This window comes from Pseudorca crassidens, chromosome 1, assembly GCF_039906515.1.
Source record: "Pseudorca crassidens isolate mPseCra1 chromosome 1, mPseCra1.hap1, whole genome shotgun sequence".
NCBI lineage: Eukaryota > Metazoa > Chordata > Mammalia > Artiodactyla > Delphinidae > Pseudorca > Pseudorca crassidens.
In genome coordinates, this window is record NC_090296.1 from 173,401,084 (window position 1) to 173,424,185 (window position 23,102).

Below are 23,102 nucleotides of genomic sequence, written 5' to 3' on the forward strand. Positions count from 1 at the left end.
TTAGGGGTAAGGGATTAACAGATACAAAACATTATACGTAAAATAGATAAACAATAAGGATATACTGCACAGCACAGGGAATTATAACCATTATCTTATAATAACGTAAATGGAGTATAATCTGCAAAATTACTGAATCACTATGCTGTACACCTGAAACTAATGTAATATTGTAAGTCAACTATACTTCAATTTTAAATGTGTCCTCTGTGAACATCCAGGGAATCGTCATTTCTTGGCAGTCCGTGCAAACTAGTTAAGCCGCGGGGTAGTGTATTTGATGTGCCGTGTGCCCGCATCTGCTGAAGGTAGTTTTGAAGTGAGAATGTCAATTCCTTATTCCTGGGCAGTGGTTTCTGTTTCTTCCAGTACTGAGCACTCTGCTGGGTTCAGAGTGGGTAATCAATAAATACTTAATTGATCAAATTAAACCGTTAACCTTCCGTAAGCTGAAGGACATGTAAAGTGCCATTTGCTTTTTAATGAGAAATCTGCATTTCGTTGAAGCTTAGGACCATATCTGGCACAGGATAGGAACTCAATTTATATTGTTTGAATAGATGAATGACATACTATAGGGGTAGCTCCTGTTAAAGGCTGAGCATATAAACTGCAGCAAATGTATTTCAGCTGTGAGAGATGAGAGGTATAATACAGTCTGAAAGATAAACCCTTTACTCCTCGTGCACTAAGTGAATATGGCAGTGTAATGTGATGCACCAACTCTGGCTTCTACGCCAGTAGCCTGACAGTGAGAAACTACCAACATTAAGATAAATAGTCAAGTTAGAATTCCATAAACGGGGATCATGTAACTTACTAAACAGAGGCACTTCTGAGAGTGAAAGAGGGAGCTGTTGGTGACCATGCTGGGACAGCAGGCATAAGCCAGGTCCGCCCAGCACCCTGGCACTGAGATGCCCTGAGCATAAACACTACCAGGACAAAGGAAAATACTTACCAGTCACAGCTCTGGGATTGTATTGATATGCACCTGCAGAGAAGAGATTGCAGCTCAGTTATTGCCATGGTCCTAAAGGCACTAATTTCTCACTAAGCAAGACAAATCCTGGACAATTTGGCTCCCATCTTAAAGCCTTGAGAGAGTCACGGCTAGCACAACCAGCCTCACTTTAGCACAGAACCAGGGTCATTGATTTGATTGATGCTGGGCCATGCTTAAGAATCAGATACGCTCTTAGAGAAGATGCCGATTACCGAGCGCTCTCCCATCCCACACACTGTGATCCCAGATCAAGGAAAGCTTCCTCTGGCCTCCCATGTCGGGAGGAGGAAGATCTTGTTCTGATTCTTGGCAAAGGCTCTGCCATGTGAATTAATACGGGGAGGCTTGTCACATGTAGGAGACAGGCTTTCTCTCCCCACTGAGCTGAGCCAGGGTGGAGCACAGAGAACCAAGGCTGTGGCAGAGAGCAGGAGGCAGAGGGTTGCTCAGTCATCCTGACTTTGGATTGGATGGTGTGATGCGATCGGCTCGCTCAGGATCTGCAACTCAGAAGCAGCCTGTGGGAGCTGCCCTCTCCTCCAGCACGCAAAGCCAGCACTAACCGGGCGGGTCCTGCAAGGCCGAGGGGGTGTGTTCCGGAGCCTTGGCTGTTGTCTGAGCTGGGACTTGGGAGGGCTCATTATTGACTACCCCTGTGGTCCCCGCAGAAGGAGCTTTGGATGGCATCAGCCTGGAGCATGGTCCAGTAGCCAGCCTTGTGGCCACTGTGGTGTCTGACCTGGAAGTAAAAGCTGGCTCTGCAGGGAAGTGCAAGACATGGACAACGAAAATATTGAGAACAGTGTCTTTTCTTGGCTTTGGAAGAGAGTATACTAACACCGGCTCTCGTGAGCCTGCCCCAGCCAGCCCGCCCCCAGCAAACTCCTCCACGGCTCTGGGGGAAAACCCCTTGAGTGGGTAACATTTTCATCCATCTGGAATGGCCAAGGGGCTTTTGAGGACGCTAGAGGATTTATGGTTATTCATCATGGGGCACATAAACTAACCATCCCAAAGATCTGGGTAGAACCAGGCACTAGAGAAGTGTTTACTAGGAGACCCAGCTCAGATAAACAGTGGAACTGTACTGGCCAAAAGACATTGGGATGCTGATTTTAGTTTACTTTTTACATGTTTGCACAAAACATTTGAAATCAGGGGAACCTGAGATTTGCCCTGAGGGATGTGTCCTGGCTTGGCCCCCATTTCGGGGAGGGTGGGCCACCTGACTTATGTTTAGGTCCTTTACCTCCCCATCCCTCGCTAGCCAACGGCTGCCCCAAAGTGTAAAGTGTGGTGGCACAGCTCCGCTGTTCTCTTTCTGTGAAAAATGGGTCTTCCACTGTGACAGTACGGTGCTTAGGAGCCCAGCCCTGGAGCAGAGGGTGTGCAAGGGTGGCTGTGAGCCCCGCATCCCGGGCTGTCGGGCCATACAGTCGGGCCACTTCCCCACGCTCTCCCAGCCACGTGGGCAGAGCATGGGTGGGCACCCGTGGCCATGGTGCCTGCCTGGGAGATCAATCTCATGTCTGAGGTTTCACTATGCAGCGTCTGCCAAGTGTTTGGGGCATGAAGGCAAGGCTCTGAGAGGCCACCCGAACCAGGTGTGACTTGGACCAAAGGGATTCTGGGTACTCCAGCCCCTTCCTTCCATTTGTCATCAGCTGAGTAACTGGGAGGAAACCTTGCTCCCGCCTCTCCATCCTCCCTTCAGCAGTGGTTCTCAGCCTTGGGCACCTAAGTAAGGGTCCCCAGGAGAGCTTCTAGAACCCTAATTCCCAGATGCTCCCCAGACCACCCAGAGTTCCAAGGAGATTTCAACGAGCATCCACGGTTAAGAACCGGCTCTCCAGGGAGGAAGCCCGAGCAGCACGGTCAACCACAGTGGGATAGCTGTGCCTGGAGGGAAGGGAGGAGACGGGGACCAGGAAAAGCCTCACAGTGGGTAATGGGCGACAGAAAACCAGGAGTCAAGAGAGGGCATTAGAGGATACAGCGCACGTTGTCCCAGGATGTTCAGCCTCCAAGAGCTCGGATTTTCTTAACATCAGGACGGTGCTGAGGAAATTGGGGTAGAGTTTACCTAAGACTCGGTGGAAATGCAGAACCCTGGCAGCTTCGTGCAAGTGTCTGTACTAAAGCAATCACAGGTTATTGGGAGACGGCTCTGCGTGGGTCTCTCCCGGTTCTGCACACCTTGCTAGCAGGGCACTGACGGCCCTTTCTTGACACCGTCTTTTCAAGGATGCTTAGATGGCCTTGGAAGGTGGAGACAGTGCCTCCCCCTGGAACACAAGGCAGACATGTTCATGCCAGCAGTGAAACACTCAGGTTCCTGCTCAGGCTTCCCCTCCAGTGACGTAGGCTGCCTGTACGGTCATCTGTTTAGGCCTGCTTAAGGCATGTGGGGACGAGGGACTTGATGAAACCTGCTGACAGTCCTGTTGCCTGTGGTGCCGGGTAGGAAAGTCCTCCATCTCTGACCCAGGAGGGTCAGGTTTTCTGCCAGCGCCCATGAGACCTGGCAAGGCTGACATGCAAGGCATTCAGAACCTCAGACCCTCCCCCATTCTTGAGGCTACGTTTCTCCCACAAAGTGTGATCTGGCCTATTAAGAGTGGATTTTAAACTCTTATTAATTATGTACCTGTGAAGCCTGGCTATCAAGCTACTTTGGTTTAAAAGGGAAAATGAAACTAATGTCAATCCTCATTCTTGACGTGAATAAGAGGTGTTTGCAGTGGAACCCTGGCAGTGGTCCACGAATCTGAGGGTTCTCTGTGGACCGGATGGCATCAGGGGATGAGAGTCCGGAGAGAGTCTGTGACATTCCTACCTTTTCCAGAAGGGTTGGGGCTGTCTGGCTCTGGGGTCACCCCTGTCGGTGCTGCTGTGGAGGGTGGCCTTTGGTGAGTCAGGGAGGGGTCTCCTAGAGAGAGGATAACCACATGGCATTTATGATCCTGAGGGTGGAACCTGGTGTGGCTTCAGAACTGGATGTAAATAAAAAATAAATATATAAATTTAAAGTGGACACGTCTGGCTCCCTAGGCTAGGCCAGAAGCACAAGAGATAAACAAGCATCAGTCTGCAGTTCCCATTGCAAACAGACTGCACACTATTTTTTTCTAGCCTTTCAGAAAGACTGCATGAGTTAAGTATCACGTGTGTTTTATTTTTGGCTGGGATGATAGCAGCGATGTCAACTCAGCTTTATAACGCTGGCTTTTGCGTGGGAAAATAAATGATTACGCGATGGATTGTGTTTGGCACAAGAGGTTGGGGAAAATAATGGAGGCAGCTGTTAGTGGTAAAAGGTGGGGGCTTTGGGGATGAGACCTAAAGGTTCCTCCAGTCTTCGGGTTCTAAAAGTCTACGATTCCAGGCCTCGCCCCCTTCTTTCCTCTCCCGCCTGCAACCCGCCCTGTTCAGTTCGCCATCCTCGATTCATTCACCCAGAGGAATTGGAACTTTGCAGAAACAGTCACTCTCCCTACAGTGGAAAGCCCTCATTTTTGCCCCTGGACTATGGTTCCAGTGGGTCCCCGGACTAGACCGAGGAAGACACCTGTGTTCTCCCAGAAGTTACTGCTCAGACCCGTCGTCACCCAGCTTATCCCTCCAATGGCCCCAGGATGCCGTGGGCGCCATGTTCCCAGCCCAGCTATTCCTCTGCAACAAGCAGAAGGCTCCCTCCTTGCCCGGCCTCTGATGCCTGCATGGTGGCCACGCAGCGGGAGGGGAAGGGATACAGGGCGATCTCAGCGCTACAGATTCAATACAGATTCAAAAAGCCAGAGGGAGTCTGTGAGTTTGCTGTAGAACAGCCCCGCTTGTCTGCTTTGCCCAGAGAGGAGTGGCGAATTTTCACAAATACTACGTGAGAAAGTATCACGGCTGGACATGCACCACGTGTGCAATAAATGTTTGTTAAATCATCATTCTCTTGGAAGATCACAGATTAACCTTTCCTTTTCTAGAGTATGGGGCTTAGTATTCCTGAAAATAGCACTACTGGCTTCCACTCCAAGATTGTTTGACTTCTGGTGTGGTTATCCAGCTGTGGATGGTTAAAAAAAAAGGGATTCTGGAGATCTTTCCTCACACCCAGTCTTGAGCTCTGGCGGGACCCCAGACATGATAACTGGGCCAAGGGGGTCTCTGCTCTGTGGGTTTCCGTGCTGCTCTCCGGGGAGGAGAACGGGGAGTGATTTCCTTGCAGGCTGTCTCCTAGGGAGGAATCGGGAATGCTCTCTGGGAAACAAGCATGCTGTGAGCACACACTTTTGTCTGTAGCCAAATTCTTGCTTCTATCATCTTAAAGCACTGAGGTAATAATAGTTAATATTTACCAGATTTCTCTTAATCCTCCTACAAGCCACAATGTTGACATCAGGTCCATTTTCTAGATTAGGAACAAAGAGATCCAAGACATTGAGGCCCTCACTCCAGGTCTCACAGATGGTTAAGTGGCAGAGCCAGGACTTGAACCCAGAACTGTGTGACCCCAAAGCCCATGTATTTCCATCTCCCGGAGGTGTGTTTAGAAGCCCATTTGTTTATTTAGTCTCAGTCCTCAACCCAGATGTCAAGGCCACCTCATTCTGCTGCCCACAGTGCAGTCTGCTCTCTGCGTGGCCTTGGCAAAAGGGGCGGAGGGACAGTGCACTTACTGATGCACTTGAGATTGGGAGTGGTCCAGTGGGCGATGTTCACAGTCTTGTTAAACACGCACTCGGTCAGGCTGGAGGTCCCGGCTTTACGCTTGAAGCCAGAGTTACAAACATACCGCTCCCTGGAGTTGAGGTTGTAACTCTTGACCCAGATGTCTGCATGTTTCACAGATGTAGGAGTTGGGCATGTGATGCCTGCAGAAGTGCAGATGAGAGGGGAGAGATGAAGAGATTTCAGCTTGCTCCGAGGGAACACGGGTGGTAGTCAATAACTTTATAGTCGGGGTCTGGATTATCGTAGGGGCCCCTGGGGATACACCTCAGATTCCAAGCATGTGGAAGATGTTGAGGAAGGGCCCCCACTGTCTAGAAGCTGTCCAGAATCTTGCCTCAAGTACCAGCCATTCAGCATAGCTAGATACCAGGGGTCATAAATAGAGACCCCTCTCTCTTGCCCTCCACTCCCATCAGTCTCCAGCCTCAGTATCTCTTAGCCTCTGGATTGCTATCCCTACAAGCCTTTAATCCATTTCCACAAGGCAGCCGGCATCATCTTCAGATGACTTCAAGTTTGATGACTTCACTCTTTCTCAGTTGCCCACTGCTCTTAGAATAAAAACTAAAATCAAGGCTTTGCTGGACCCGGCACTGTCTGCCTCTCCAGCTGCCCTTCCCTCTGGCCACACTGGCCTCTGGTCCCCCCATGCCTCTCACCATGCACCTCCCCCGCCCACTCTTGGCTGGCCATCTCCTGCCACCCTTCTTAGCTTAGTTCAACATCGCTTCCTCAGGAAAGCCCTCCCTCAGCCCCACAATCAGAATAGCTGTTGGCATTAACCACGACCCCGCAGAGTAACCACTGGCCATAGATGAAAGGCTACACCGATGAGGACTGGAAGAATATTAGTCATGTGTATATATTATATACTGTTTTAAATATATGAAATACTTCACAATAAAAAAGTGGGGGAGGGGATTTTAAAATACCCTGCCACAAGAAGTCAGAAACCTTGGCTGACCACAGGGCAAGAGAGGGCTAAACCATGCCAAGGGTGGGTATTCAGTGCTTTTGCTGCTAAATGAATGTGAAAAAGGGAGGAGATCCTAGAATTAGGAATTTTCTCCTTCCTCTGGGCAAGTTAGGGCAGCTTAGGGTAAAATTGAAGCCGAGAAGACTTGTGAGGCCATTTGGGAGGATTCTGGACAGGCTTTTGGGAGACAAGACACAAGTCACTCCCAGCAGACTGTGGATGTGACCAAGTGCATGTGGAGTGAAAAATAAGATACGTTTTATCAGAGAATGTTACCAAAAGAAGGTAAGAGCCAGAACTAGAACAATTAAAGTTTTCTTAATAATTGCCCCCTTCTAATTAGTTGGAAGTTGAAAGATTTGAGCAAGATTTAGACCCTACGATTTTCTTTGTATGAAACTTGATGGCTAAAACCAGTGTCCTGGGGTTTGCCCCGTCCTGGACCTTCATTTCATTCCCGAGGCACCTCTCTGTAGACAGATGCTCAGTAGATCAGCAATCAGCTCCATAGTTCGTCTAGTGCTGTTAGCATGACACCTAGTGAAGTCCTTTGTTCTCATATCTGAGTTTGGGAACAGGCTAGGATCAGACAGTGCTAGTCTGAAAATCTGCTGATTTAGCCACCTGAGAGTACTAGGAACAGCCCAACTCCCAAATGGATGAGGTGGGCTCAGTCACCTATTGGGATTGGACAGTGTCCTATCCAGATTAGAGCCTGTGCTACGCCCGGAGGGGGACAGAGTCTGGAAAATGTGACCATCTTCTACAGTTTTGCATGACGTGCTGAGGACGCTGGATTCCAGAACATGAATCTTCATCTGCCTTGGAAAATGTCTCTGTCTTCACCCGTGTGTCCTGGTGGTGCTGAGTTCCTTCTACAGCCTTCGAATAAGCCAGTCTTGTTTGATTTACCCCACCAGAACCTGTGCCTGCTTCCTAGAAATCCGAACCTTCCTCTGGTCGGGCAGGATCTGGGGTCAGCTTTGACTAGCCACGGGCCCCCCAAATAGCAGCTTTCACCATCCTTCTCACCTGCTCCCTGTGGACTGGGCTGCCTCTGTCCAGGACCCTAGCTTTCTGGACTAGGGACTGCCCCTCTGCCCAGGTCTTGTCCATCTTCTCCTCCAGAGGGCATCCCCTGGGTTTCCACACTCCCCAGCTGCTGGCCTAGGTTTGGATGTCAGAGAATGACTGCCAGAATCACCAGGACACTTATTCACCTGACTCTCAGCGTCACCACCACCTGGACCCCTTATGCCACATCTTGCTGGCCAGGTGGGCCTCTTTAGATATCAAAATCACAAGGAGCCGTCTCCAGGGACTTCCCTGGCGGTTCAGCGGTTAAGACTTCGCCTTCCAATGCAGGGGGTGCGGGTTCGATCCCTGGTCGGGGAGCTAAGATCCCACTTGCCTCGCAGCCAAAAAACCAAAACATAAAACAGAAGCAATGTTGTAACAAATTCAATAAAGACTTTAAAAATGGTCCACATTAAAAAAAAAACTTAAACAACAAAAAAAGAAGGAGCCAGATTCAGAGTGTGGTTGGAACAATCCACGGTCAAGTGCCCAGCAGCCTGCAGACAGGCCAGCCCACTGCTGGGGCGGCTGTCAGACCCTCCCCTCCTGCTTCAGGCTCTGTCACTGAGGTGTCAGCATCCTCATGCCAGAGCCCACCTGAGCTCGGTGGGTTAGTCACTCCAGGCTTTACTTTGGTCTCCCTAGTCTCAAGAGGGAAAATGGATTGTTTGCTTTTTGTTCTTAATCCAACCCCTGACTCTTCTTTTAAAGCCCCATTGACATCTAATATTAGATTTTTAAAACTATAACATACAGCCTGCCGTCCTTTATCACTCCATCCTGATGGTGACAACGTTCTCTTTTCGCTTGCGGGGCTTCTATAGTGGACTCAAACATTTTCATTTTCTTTTCAATGAGATCATAAGATAATCGTTATTTCAATGTACCAGTTTTCTAAAAGAAAAATTTCCTACTAATTTGTATGAACAAAGTTCATAGTGAAGAGAAGAAATCTGGCTGTTTAGGTTTACTTCCTTCATCTTCCTCTCTCTCCCATCTGGTCTTTGGGTTGTACCTCTTTCGCCTGAATCCCTTCCCAAATGTTTTTATTCGCTGTGTAGTCCTCAAGTTCAGCTTAATCCACTGATTCTAATTTCAAATGATGTTCTTTTAAAAAAATATACTTATTTATTTATTTGGTTGCACCAGGTCTTAGGTGCGTCAGGAGGGCTCCTTAGTTGCAGCTCCAGGGCTCCTTTAGTTGTGGCTCACCAGCTTCTTAGTTGCAGCACGTGGTCTCCTTAGTTGAAGCATGCGAACTCTTAGTTGCGGCATACACGTGGGATCTAGTTCCCTGACCAGGGATCGAACCCAGGCCCCCTGCATTGGGAGCGTGGAGTCTTATCCACTGCGCCACCAGGGAAGTCCCTCAAATGATGTTCTGAATCTATTGATCTTTCCTCGGCCACCTTTTTTCAGTCTTCCCTGTTTTCTGTGTTGTTTTCAGATTTGGGATTTTTGTCAGCAAATTGTTCTACATCTTCTAAGTCTTAAAATACTCCCCTCCATTTAGGGCAGTGGCTTTCAACTTTGAGTGTCTGTGGCATTCTCTGAAATCAAACATTTGCGCCCTTCCCACTCAAGGGGATTTAAAACATTGAGACAATGGCGACCGTGCCAGCAAGTTATAAAGAGCCACTGCCACAGCGTAAGGGTATCCATGCTAATGTGTAACTCACTTGGTCATCCTTCAGGGCTGGCTGCTATGTGGGTGGGATAGTTTATTGCGTATAAAAGCACCTAAGTTTATGGTGTATATAATAATTCAGAGTTCTTACAGCCTTCAGTAAATAGGCAGTCTTCTTTGTGGTGGTTTGACTTCACCTTAGATTCACAGCAGGTAGTACCCCTCCCAGCTCGACACCCCTTCTGCCAAACGTTGTCATTGCTGGTATATTCACTTGAGCAACAGTGAATTTTACACACTGATCAGGAAATGTGCTGTGCACACAGTTGAGGACCTCTGTTTTACAAGGCAAAGCACGCTGGGCCAGATCCTGAGTGAATGAGTAGTGACTTCTTGTAGCATCCGTAGATTTTCCTCCCAAGCCCATTTCTGCTGTTAAACCTGAGGGCAAAGGTCTGAAGTCACTGTCATCCCTCCTTTTCTTCCTGATTCTCTACTGGAACCAGTCATCAGTGAGTAAGACATACTCAACCCAGGGTCCTCACTGTTGGAGGAAGAAGTTACAACTATGGAAATGGGGAGGGGACGACTGGAATGCACCCTGCGGTGCTGGGATAGAATTGGGGTTGTAGGTGTCAGAATGCAATCATAGTGTGTGTGTACACGTCTGTGTATACGTGATTCTGTGTGTACACGTGTGTGCGTACACGCTACCTGTGTCCTCTGACAGTGCCTGGAAGCAATGACATATAAGCAGAAAACACATTTAGTACCAAGATCTTTGTCTCCACTAAAAGGAACCTCAGCTTCTTGGAGAAAAGGCTGACCTGGGGCCGGGAGAGGGAAAGCACAAGGTGAGTGTGGAATATCTGGTACCAGAAAGTAGGGAAGGGCTTAGAGAATGATGGCAACATGTCAAAAGGATTTAGTGGCCAGGTTGAACTGGCTATTGCTGGCCAATCTGGGACAATCTGAGTGTCAAAACAAATATAATAACAGATTAAGGAATAAAATAAAACAAGACTCAAGTCTGTGCTAATATAAATAAATAAAGGACTAATAACTAAATAGGGGAGAAGAGAAAGCCTTCAGTATAATGCTAACTAATAAATATAGACAGGATGATGGAATAAGAAAAAGGGACAATGGATGCAAAAATGAGGGACATAGTATATACATAGTGTGGCAGATTTGCCCTGCGTCAGTTTAGCTGAGCTGGACACACACGCCCTAAATTCCCCTCCCTGCACGGTGTCCAGTTAGCCTGTGACACAACAAAGATTTTATGTTCAATCTGGAAGGAGGGAAGGAGCATCCATGTTCCTTTGCACTTGGGAGACAGGGGCCGCTGCTGCTCACACACTGTCGCTTATCTGCAGGCTCCCTTGGGTGGCCAAACAGCTCCTCCAGCCCCGTGACTCTTTGCTGCAGCTTCTTCCACCTTTGGGCCTTAGGTGTGTATCTTCTGCCATGATGAGGAGTGCCAGCTTCTGCTGGACACGCTCCTCGTGGAAGCTGGAGTCTCGGAGGGAAGATGAAAGGCCAACATGGGATCCAGCTTGGCCTCACGGCTCCCAGGTGGCTCTTGCTTCCCCCACTTTATGACCATCTTCCCACTCAGACCGTGGCCTGGAGGCTCCGGCTCCAGACACAGAAGGAACAGCTCACCTAGATGGTAACCAGCTCCCACAGCTGCACAAGGTGGTTCTGCTCTTCTTAGATTCTTAGGACCACAATCCTGACTGGTACATAGAGTCCTAAAGAATCTTCCCACAATTAGTTACTAGTTACAATGGGGAAAATGGTAACTATATTGGAGAAAGCTGACAAACACCACCTGAACCAAGTGATCAGAAGTAACATCACCAACACTTGGACAAATAGCTGTCATATCCCTTCTGATCCGATTCATTGACAAGAACACAAGCATCACATCTGTGGTCTCTCTCCCCCAAATCCATAACTGGAATTTAACCACGAGGAAACACCAGATGAACCTAAACTGAGGGACATTCTGAAAAGTAGTTGGCCTGTATTCACGATCAAGAAAGATCAAGAGGGACTTCCCTGGTGGCATGGTGGTTAAGAATCCTCCTGCCAATGCAGGGGACATGGGTTCGAGCCCTGGTACGGGAAGATCCCACATGCCGCGAAGCAGCTAAGCTCGAGTGCCACAACTACTGAGGCCCTCGTGCCTAGAGCCCGTGCTCTGCAACAAGAGAAGCCACTGCAGTGAGAAGCCTGTGCACCGCAATGAAGAGTAGCCCCCGCTCGCGGGAACTAGAGAAAGCCCGCACGCAGCAACAAAGACCCAACGCAGCCAAAAAAGAAAAAAAAATGAAAGGCAAAGGGAATGTTCCAGACTGAAAGAGGCTAAAGAAATGTGACAACTAAATGTGATACATGGTCCTGGATTAGATCCAGAATTAGGAAGAAAACAGCTAAAAAGGACATTAATGGGACAATTGACAAAATTTGAATATTGACTAAGTATTAGATAATATTATGTCAAAATTAAATTTCCTAATTTTGATAGTTGTACTATGATTATGTGAGAGTGCTGTTTTTTAGGAAAGTATGTAAGAGAATGTGTTCTTAGGAAACATACTGAAATATATAAGCATAAAGAAGCATAGTGTCGCCAACTTAGTTTTAAATGCTTCAGAAGAACGTGCACGTGTATAATAAATGTAGATTTATTTAGAGAGATGGGGGAATGGTAAAGTAAATGGGGAAAAATGTAAACAGCTGGCGAATCTGGGTAAAGGATATTCCGAAGGTCTTTGTACTATCTTTTCAACTTCATGGTAAGTTTGAGGTTGTATTGGAATAAATAAGTTAAAAAATAAGTATCCAAAGAAAAACCACCTGATGAGTGGCACTTGGGCCCTTTCTTTGAGATTTCCTGTTGAAGGAAACTCTATGAGCCCTTGACAACTCAGACCAAGATTACCTTTTGGTCAGGAAAATTTTAATTATTTCCCTAATTGTGGTTTTCATGGTGCCGACCTCCCCTCTTTTCTCCTCTCTCCACACCTTTTATTTTATTTATTTATTTATTTAATTTTTTTGCGGTAGCGGGCCTCTCACTGTTGTGGCCTCTCCCATTGCGGAGCACAGGCTCCGGACGCGCAGGCTCAGCAGCCATGGCTCACGGGCCCAGCTGCTTCGCGGCATGTGGGATCTTCCCGGACCGGGGCACGAACCTGTGTCCCCTGCATCGGCAGGCGGACTCTCAACCACTGCGCCACCAGGGAAGCCCTTGGTTTCATTTTTGAAAGATACTTTTCCTGATTATTAGAATTCTGGCTTGACAGTTTTGTTTTGTTTTGGCACTGTAAAGATGTCACTCCATTTTCTTATGGCTCGCATAGTTTCTGATGAGGTCTACTGTGATTCTTATCTTTGTTCCTTGTGTATAATGTATCTTTATTCTTTTTATCATCTCTTTACTTTTCAGCAGTTTGAATATGATGTGTTTAGCATGAGGTTTTTGGTTTTTTTTTTTCCGCGGGGGGCCATTTATCCTTCTTGGTGTTCTCTGAGTTTCCTGGATATGTGACTGAATATCTTTTATAAATTTGTGGAAATTCTCAACTATTATCTCTTCAAATATTTCTTCTGCTCCATTCTCTTCTGTTTCTGGAATTCTGATTACACATATATTAGACTACTTTCTATTGTACCACAGCTCTTGGATACTCTTCTATGGGTTTTTTTTTTTCTTTCATTTTTTCTCTTTATGTTTCTGTTAGAGTAATTTGTACTGACCTATCTGCAAGTTTACTGATTCTTTTCTTGGCTGTGTGAAGTGTTCTGATAAGCCTGTCAAAGGCTTGCTTCATTTTGTTTTTTAAAAATTTTCTAACATTTCCATTTGATACTTTCTTATGATTTCCATCTCTCGGCTGAAATTCCCCATTTACTCGTGAATCCTGTCCATCTTTTTCACTTGAGCCTTTAACATATTAATGATAGTTACTTTAACTTCCAGTCTGATAGTTCCAATTTCTGGGTCAACTCTGAGTCTTGTTTACTGCTCTGTCTCTTCATAGTGGGACTGTGCTGTTGTTGCTTTTTGGTATGTCTCATAATTTTTGATTGAACACTGAACTATGTGTGTAGAACTGAGATAAATAGTATTTATGCCTGAAAATGTGAACACTTCTGCTAAACTGATGATGTGGGGAGGATTGAGTCAATCTAGTCAGCTGTTGAATTGGATTTGGATTTTGTTGTTGCTATGGTTACCTTCAGAACACCATTGGCTTCAAATTCCTCTAGTCTTATCTTTTTTTTTTTTTTTGCGGTACACGGGCCTCTCACCGCTGCGGCCTCTCCCGCTGCGGAGCACAGGCTCCGGACGCGCAGGCCCAGCGGCCATGGCCCACGGGCCCAGGTGTTCCGCGGCAGGTGGGATCCTCCTGGACTGGGGTGGGGGGGGATCCTCCCGGACCGGGGCACGAACCCACGTCCCCTGCATCGGCAGGCGGACTCTCAACCACTAGAGGAGGGGAAGCCCCTCCTCTAGTCTTATCTTGTGCTTAGGGTGGGGGCTAGAGTGGCAGAAGATTCTTCTCAGTGCTCCCGCTCCACCCTCATCTTTTGTCCTTTTCCATTTATCTAAACCACAGGGGTTGTCTCTCCACACTCTTGCCCACCCCACCTTGAGCAGTTGACTGCTGTGTTTTTTACTTGGTGCTTGCTTGCCTGGATGTGGTGGCATCAGGGGAAGTTCTCTGTGGTCTTAATCCAGCCTCACTCTTAGGCTGGCCCTGTGTGCTTGGCTCTCAGGGTTGGAGTTTTCAGTTACATTGCTTTTTCCTTTCATGGCAGCCAACCTCTCCCTTGTATCTTTGACAGGTTTTGTGCATTAAAAAACTTCCTTCCTCTCATCCAGCAGCCACAGCAGTGGACCTCCAGTGGTATTTAGTGTAGGATCTTGACACAGGACCAAGTATATGTGGGGTTATTTATGGACTTGATATTCTGTTCCATTGATATATTTGTCTATTTGTTAATCTTGACACCAATACCATGCTGTCTTGATTACTATAGCTTTATAATAAGTCTTAAAGTCAGGTAGTGTAAATCCTCTAACTTTGTTAATTATTTTCAAAGGTGAGTTTGGTTCTTCACTGGGTTATAGAGTCAGTATATCAATTTCTCAGTATATCAATTTCTAACTGGAAAAAAAAAGCCTGCTGAAAGTTTGATTGGAATTGCATTAAATTTATAGATCAAGCTGGTGAAGAACTGACATCTTAATAATATTGAGTCTTCTCAGTATCCATAAACACAATATCTTTCTTGATTTATTTATATCTTCAGTAGTTTATCAGAAGTGTTTTATAGTTTTCAGAGTACTAATCTTGTACATACTTTGTCAGATGTATTCCTAAGTATTTCATATTTTTATTTCAACACAAATGGCATTATTCTTATTTTAATTTCTAATTGTTGCTAGCATTTTGTATACTGATATTTGTAAATTAATTGTGTACTCTGCAACTTTGCTAAACACATTCTAGTAGCATTTTTGTAGATTCCATAGGATTTTCTATGGAGATGGTCCCATAGAAATTTCATGATTCTTGGTTATATTATTTTAGTGGTTGCTTTCGGGTTTATAGCATGTGTCTTTACCTTATCACAGCTTACTCTCAGGTGAAATTATACTACTTCACATATATAGTATAAGAGCCTTAAACAATATACTTTCATTTCTCTCTGCCCAGCCTTTGTGCTATTTTGTAATACATTTTGCTTCTACGTATTTTATAAGTACCACAACACATTATTATTATTTTTGCTTTAAACAGTTGTTTACCTATTTTATTGGCTATGGATTTTAATAGATGTTTGCTCTGTATTATTTATCATTTCTGGGTATTTTTTTCAGCAGGAGAGTTTTTCAGAATACCTACTCTATCATTTTGCTAAAAAAGGGAGTCTACTTTCTGTTGTGAACAGTCCTCAAAGAAAGATAAATCCATGAATAATTGATACATGAATCCACAGGGTATTAGTATACTGCAGCCAACCCAATCAGCCACATACTGGCCAGTAACTAACTTTACAAAGCTAGACTCTCTCACAAGTGCATTGGGGATAACACATTTGATTGCATCAATAACCTTTCATTTCAGAGGCCTTAATCACATCTTTTGATACTTCAATTATAATTTCTCTATATATTCTCTCATAACATTGTTCCTTCGATAATCAGTGTAAGCAAGTCTCACCTTGTTTACAATATTGTAAGCTCCTGAAGGGGGGGAATATATTTCTCTGGTGCTCTTACAGCTCTAACTAAGCCCAGTATGTGATGGGTGTTTTCTCAAGTTAGTTACTAGCTTATGAATCTATAGAGTGGAATGGATGAAGTAATGGAAGTGGGAGAAAATGTAAGATTCTGGCATTTTCAAAGCTCTTAAGTAGCAAAAAATATACATAACAAGTCCTATTGATCATTTAAATGAAGTCACCAAAATAGTTGTGTAGGGCCACACCTCTTTCACTTCTCAGAACCTGTGAATCAGACTTTTTTATCAAGTCAGTTTACACAGTCTAGTATGAGTAAGTAGCCCTGGCCTAGTCTTGCATCCAGAGTTCAAGGGTAGCAGGCGCCTCCCAGTCTTCAAGGAAAGTCAGAATCCGTTCGAGTATTTTCTTTCTCTTATTCTATTATTTAAATGCCTACAGAATGCTGACTGCGGTAGGATACAAAGATGTATAGGATATGCTTTCTGCCCTCAAGCTCTTTGTGACTCTGATGTCTCAAAAGCATAAAAGCCTGTCTGTGTTCACAGTAATCCATTTTTCCTCATTATTTTTCTGGCTGAAACGCCAGCCAAGCCAACACATTTTTTTCCTATTGGCACTCAGTGTAAGTACCAACCACAGCCAGGTCATGCCCTTAACTCATCAGTTCTCTTCTCTCTCAGGCTCATTCACTGAGCTTCTTAATCTACCTTTTGTGTAGTAGGTGGATTCATCACAGTTCAAGTCCTTAAATTATGACTTTTGAAGGCTTGGAAGACTTGAGTGGCTATAGGTTGAAGGGCAAACAAAAAAGGGAAAGAGTGAAATACATTCTATACTTGTAGAACTCAAAAGGAAATCTGCCCCCTCCCCTCTCCATTACTGACGCTGCCTTGCTTCAGGGTTTCATCACCACTTACTGGAACTATTGCAAAAGCCTCCAACTTAGCTTCCTGCCTCCAGACCCTCTTGACTACAGTTTGTTATTCACACTCTTGATAAGAGTAACCCCTTCCACCATGCAACTCCAATAATATCCCCCCACCAGAGCCCTTAATTAGGTCCCTTCCGCACAGAAGAAAAGTAAGTCTTTCCAAGTGGAAACATTCAGGCAACATCAATCATGTGTAACGAGTAACATGGATATGACTCCAAGAGTATATACTAGGGGATTTTATACATGAATTTACTTAGTTACGTACTATTTGGTAAAATCAATTTGGCAGAAGTGATTTAGCTGAATACAAGTTAGTTGAAGTGATGATTTGATTGAAAAAGAATATCCTCAAACATTTCTGCCATTTAAAAAAGACTTTGAGGGCTTTCCCCTTGCCTTTTTTGTTCTTTATAGCTAATTTTCATCCAGTTATTCCTACTCTGTGCTTTTTAGAATATCAGACATTTTGAAACAACCTAAATATCCAACCATTGGAAGGTAACAGAAGCCTACAAATAGCTCTAACAATAAGGAATTGTTTAAACAAGTTGTAAAGGATTATAAATGTATGTATATAATGCACAAATGTTATATGCAGTGACTTTATAGAACCTGATTTTGAGCAATTTGCAACATTTATAAAGCCACAAAAACATTGGCAAACAAGATCGGCTATAATTAATTGAAGATGAATTAGAAAAAAATTCCAAAATTCTAGATCTTTTTTGCATTATTTCTTTTGTAGTTTTATTTATTTCCTTTCATTACAAAAGCAATTCAAATTACGACAGAAAAATAAGAAAAGGCGGACAACTACACACACACAGACACATACACACAGACATAACCTATAATTTTTCTACTCAATGACAACTACTAGATCTTCTAGTAAAAACGGAATCATATGATGCATATATTTGAAAGCAACCCTATTTTATTTATGCAATCCTCCACTGTTGGACATTTAGGTTGATTTCAACAAATCCCATATTTTGTACGTTTAAGTTTTTATCACTTTTTTTGCTATCAGTAGCAGCACAAAGCAATAATGAGGTAAAAATGACTTGGAAAAAAAAAAGGTTTTAGCAAAACTTCCCAGATTCTGAAAAATGGTTTAAAAAATGTTTAAAGACGTAAGTTTTACAACCACCCCCAAGCACTACACTAGCACCCTGCACAACAAAACCCAAACTGATGAGCAGGGATATTCATCTTCAAACAAATCATTGCCCTTTCCAGCTGCTTTGGGCAAATCATCTGCAGCCTTTCAGGTTACGAGGATCTTTAAGAAGCAAATGACCTCCTAGCCGAGATGATGGGTTTCAACTTGCTGTGTCTGTTAGCGCTGAAAACTAACAGGAACAGATCTGAGACTATTATTTACCCAGCTAGTTGTAAGGAATGAGCTGCCCTGTATAATTCCTGACCAGGATCATACTGCCAAGTAGCAAATCTAATCATCCGTATCCACTTCTAAGCTCACTTAAAAACATCAGGCACCCTCTGTTCTGTTAGCTTTTTGTCCATCTTTACACCAATACCACACTGTCCTGATTACTGTAACCTTCTAACTCTCAATATCAGAAGTGTTGATCCTCCAACTCAGTTGTGTTTCAAAGTTGTTTTGGCTATACTAGGTCTTTTGCATCTCCGTGTGGATTTTGGAACCAGTTTGTCAATTTCTATAAGAAAGCCTGCTGGGATTTTGATTTGGGGAGGATTGACAGCTTAACAATATTGATCTGTCCAATGCATGAACATGATATACCTCCGTTTATTTAGATCTCCTTTAATTTCTCTCAGCAGCGGTTTGTGGTTTTCAGTGTACAGGTCTTCCTCATTTTTGTCAGATTTATCCCTACATATTTCATACTTTTTGATGCTATTGCCAGTGATATTGCTTTTTAAAAAAATTTCAGTTTCCAATTGGTCAGTGCTAATGTCTAGTAATATAATTGATTTTCACGTACGGATGTTTTGTCTACAGCAGCCAGCACATGTATAAACAGCTGATGCTCAAAATAGGTGTGTAAGAGCAATTCAGCAGAGATATCTTTCCAACAAATGGTGCCAGAATGACTGGATATCCACATGCAATAAAACCCAAAACCAAACCAATATAAAACCTTCAAGCCATACTTCACATTATATGAAAACTTAATTCAAAATGAATCACAGACATCAATGTAAAACCTAAGCTATAAAACTTCTAGAAGTAAACACAGAAGAAAACCTTTGTAACCTTAACTTAAGCAAAGGTTTCTTAGATATGACACTGAAAGCACAGTATATAAAAGAAAAAATTAATAAGCTGAACTTCATCCAAATTAAAAATTTCTGGGTTTCCCTGGTGGTGCAGTGGTTAAGAATCCACCTGCCAATGCAGGGGACATGGGACATTCAATCCCTGGTCTGGGAAGATCCCACGTGCCACGAAGCAATGAAGCCTGTGCACCACAACTACTGAGCCTGTGCTCTAGAGCCCACGAGCCACAGCTACTGAGCCCACGTGCCACAACTACTGAAGCCCACGTGCCTAGAGCCTGTGCTCTGCAATGAGAAGCCACTGCAGTGAGAAGCCCGAGCACTGCAAGGAAGGGTAGAGCTCGTGAGCCACAGCTAGAGAAAACCCATGCACAGCAATGAAGACCCAACGCAGCCAAAATTAAATAAATAAATTTATATAAAAAAAATTTCTGCTCTTCGTTAGACGCTTATGAGAATGAAAAGACAAGCCACAGACTCTGAAAAAATATTTGCAAATCATATATCTGATAAAGGACTTGTATCCAGAATATAGAAAGAACTCTCAAAACTCAATTCAATAACTCATTTTTTTTAAAAGGGCAGAATATTTAACTAGACACTTTACCAAAAGAAGATATATTGATGGAAAATAAGCACAAGAAGAGACGCTCGACATCATTCATTATTTGGAAAATGCAAATTAAAACTATGAGAGACCACTACACATCTATTAGAATGGAACGATTAAAAAGACAGACTGGCCACACACACACACACACACACACACACACACACACACACACACACACAGGTTTTTTTTGGTAACTGTGAGATGATGATGAATGTGTTAACTAATCTTATTGTAGTAATCATTTCACAATATGCACATATATCAAATCATCATGTCGTACACCTTAAACTTACACAATATTATATACCAATTACATATATCTCAATAAAGCTGTAAAAAAATTAAAAATTTTAGAAGTTAAACAACAAAAAAAGACTGGCCATACCAAGTACTGACAAGGATGTGGAGGAAGTGGAACTCTCACCCACCGCTGGTGGGAGTGTAAATGAGTACAATTACTTTGGAAAATAATTTGGCTGTTTCTTTAAAAATTAAACATACACATGTCACGTGATCCAGCCATTCCATTCCTAGCCATTTTCTCTGCCCAAGAGAAACAAAAACCTCTGTCCACATAAAAACCTATATGTGAATGTTCATAACAGCTTGATATGTGATAGTCAAAAACCGGAGACAACCCCAAAAATGTCCACTATCAAGTGAATGGATTAAAAAACCCTGCAATATCCATGCAGTAGAACAGTGCTAGTAATAAAGAAGAATGGGCTGTTGATACAAGTTACAAGGCTGGAGAATTCTCTGAATAATTACTATAAGTGAAAGGAGCCAAACAAGAAAGAGTACAAACTGCATGATTCCGTTTATATAAAATTCTAGAAAATGCAACAAATCAATAGTGACAGAAAGCAGATCTTTGTTGCCTGGGGGACAGGGCTGGGAGGTCAGGATAAACGCAAAATGTAAGGAAGCTTTTGATAGTGATGGTCATGTTTACTCTCTTGACCGTGGTGATGGTTTCGTGACTATACATTTACCTCTGAACTTGTCAAATTGTGCCTTTAAATGTATACTGTTTATTATCTGTCAGTTATACCCCCGAGAGAACTGTTTAAGAAAAACTAAGAAACACCGGGAGCCAAAAGATGGCAGCAATGCCTTTGTGGGGTCAGAGAGCTATGCTGGTTGATGAGCTTTAGAGAGCTTGCCTGCAGTGTCATCTGCATTTGTAAGCAGATGGCTCATCTTTGCCGGGTTCTGACTAAAGCTGAATTTCACTTTCACATTGTCCAGTCGAGTTGCCCCAGTGCTCTGGCTGTGTCCCACATCTCCCCAGGGGTCGTGTGGGACACTGGCTAGCCAACTGACTCCATCACCAACATAACTCAGATTCTCAGAAGTTGGGGGAAATGCAAACATAGTCTCAGGAAAATTAAACTTTAGGAAAGCCTTCAGAGCTATGGGTTCACAGCAGGCCAGCCAGCCACAACTGTGGATGGACGCCTCTGATGGAGTAATGGGTAGACTGGCCCGACTGGCGGTAAGTTATTAGGAGTGTTGCCTTAAACATACACACATACACACACACACAGATCATGGGATTACTATCTCCTGGAGAGTCCATGGTTGGTCTTTGGGGTCCCAAACCCCAAAATTATATGGAAGTTTTGGAAGTATGTGCATTCATGTATTTTTCAGAGGAGAGAGTTCGTAGCTTTCATCAGACCCTCAAAGAGCTCCGTGACTGTAACAAGATTAAGGCGCGCCAACGTGGATAAAGCCAGACCCATCTCTCCTTTCTCCTCCCTCTTGTCTAGCTCTCGGGACGAAAATCTACAACCTATAGGACACTCGTTCGAGTCTAACCGGGAAATGACATCTGTGCGACCTAAAGTTCTTCCCGAACACACCCAGCCATCCTCAACTTCGTTCTTCCCCGTTTGCCTGGGACCGCGTACTCCGGGGCGCGCCCCCCACCCCGCGCACTCTCTCGGTTTCCTAGTGCGGAAGAATTTGGAGCTGTTGCCAGGTCCCCCAGGTGTGCAACCTGCCCGACACGTTTTCACTCCTCCGGGACGCACGCAGTCCGTACCCCGTCCTACCACCAACCCCCCCCCCATATAACCTGCTTTGATCGGAGGGTAGAGACCAGTCGTTTTCCCCGGACCGCCCCATCCCCCGGGGGGACTGCCGGCGGATGAACGCGCGCACAGCTTTCCTCGCGGGGCTGATGCGTTTCTCGAAATCGCTGTAAAACTCTCAACTCCGAGCCCGCATTGCAAACCCCGGCTTCTTCCCTTTGCCTCGGAAATTGGGGAAAACGTAGAATGAAAAGCCCGACCACTCGCTCCCTGCCTTGAGAGGCCAGGCGAGCCGGGGCGCGGGGCCCTGAGCCGACGGTCCCCGCGTCCCTCCACGTGTCCCCGGCGCGCGGGCGCACACCCTTGTGCTGGGGGCCGACCCCAGCCCGGCTTCCCGCTCCCCGCGCGCTCCCTACCCGGCGTCGCCGGCGGTCCGAGCAGCAGCAGCAGCAGCGCGGGGAGGGCGCCGACTCCGCAGCCCCGGAGCCGCCTCGACATGGCCCGACCTCGGCCGCGCCCCCGCCGGCCTCCTCCCGGGCTCGCCGCGGACGCGACGCCGCGCCGCTCGCGCGTTCAGATGTCCACTGCCCGGGAGCAGGCGGCGGGCGCAGCTCCGAGACCGGCCGCCCCGCGAGCCGCATTCGCTTTCGCTTTTGCTTTAGCCCCCGAGGGCTGGAGAGGTGAGAAGCGGTGACAGACCCGTGACTCAGCATCCCCACCCCCTCCCCTGGAAAAAGACCCTATGACCTCCGCGCCGCCGCCCGGTCCCCGCAACGCCACCGGCAGCGCGGGACGGGGACCCGGACTGTGCCCTGAGGAGGCCCGGGGTCCTCCCCGGCTTTGCCCTTCTCGCCCCTGGTGACCCCAGCAGTCCATTCCGTCGTGTGTCCCCGCGACGAGTGGGAGAAGCTTTCGGGAAGCAGACTAGTTCACGTAAACACGGCCGGTGGGCGTCACACCTGGCTTCGGCTCCACTCGGTCACCTCGCCTCGCTTGTCTCTGCCTGTTGCTCCGACTTCGAAGGTCCTGGACCAGGAGCTGGCGAACGAGTTGCCGCGCGTCCCGCTGGTCCGGGCCGGTGACGCTGAGTGACAGCGGGGATATCGCCGCGGCGCGGCTGGCCCGGTCACCTGACCGGTGCGCCCAGGCCCAGACAGGGAACGAAGCCCAGGCCGCCTGTCCCGAACCTTGCCTGGCTCCCGGCACCGCCACTTTTCTTACTCCTGCTGCATCTTTCTTCCCCAAGAACATTTAAACTATTTGAAGCGGGCGTGGGAGGGAGGACCGACAGTTATTCACCTCTGTGCCTTAGACGATTCGGCTAGCTGCTGCTTTGCAGGTGGCTTTTTTTCTTTCTTGGGATCTCCAGTTAAGCCTGACATTATTGAGAAGCGAGTGTGCAGTGAGAGAGCTCGGGACGCACAATCAGAAATCCCCAGTTCTGGGAGTGAAATTAAGCAGGATGGGTCGTCTCTGGGCTCGGGTCTCCATCTGTTCTCCAGTGGTAACATCCTGAATAACTCCAGTACAACAGCACAGGCAGGGAATGTCATTGATGCAACCCCCAGAC

At 45.9% G+C, this 23,102-nt stretch overlaps 1 protein-coding gene across 9 annotated transcripts in view; it reads right to left on the reverse strand.

Moving 5' to 3' along the window:
- The window catches only part of IL15RA (interleukin 15 receptor subunit alpha), a 29,078-nt gene extending 6,613 nt beyond the window's left edge, over window positions 1–22,465 (reverse strand). Inside the window, exons 1-5 of one of the 9 annotated variants that reach the window (XM_067700546.1) lie at window positions 21,949–22,460; window positions 5,680–5,874; window positions 3,843–3,935; window positions 1,570–1,764; window positions 962–994 (exon numbers count right to left, since the gene is read on the reverse strand). In XM_067700546.1, coding sequence (XP_067556647.1) covers window positions 962–994; window positions 1,570–1,764; window positions 3,843–3,935; window positions 5,680–5,874; window positions 21,949–22,030 — 598 coding nt within the window. In that variant the 5' untranslated portion in view covers window positions 22,031–22,460. Of the gene's footprint in view, window positions 1–961; window positions 995–1,569; window positions 1,765–3,842; window positions 3,936–5,679; window positions 5,875–21,948 lie in introns of all 9 variants that reach the window. The other 8 variants (XM_067700571.1, XM_067700556.1, XM_067700521.1 and 5 more) reach the window with 8 other exon arrangements.
- Window positions 22,466–23,102: the final 637 nt, after the last annotated feature.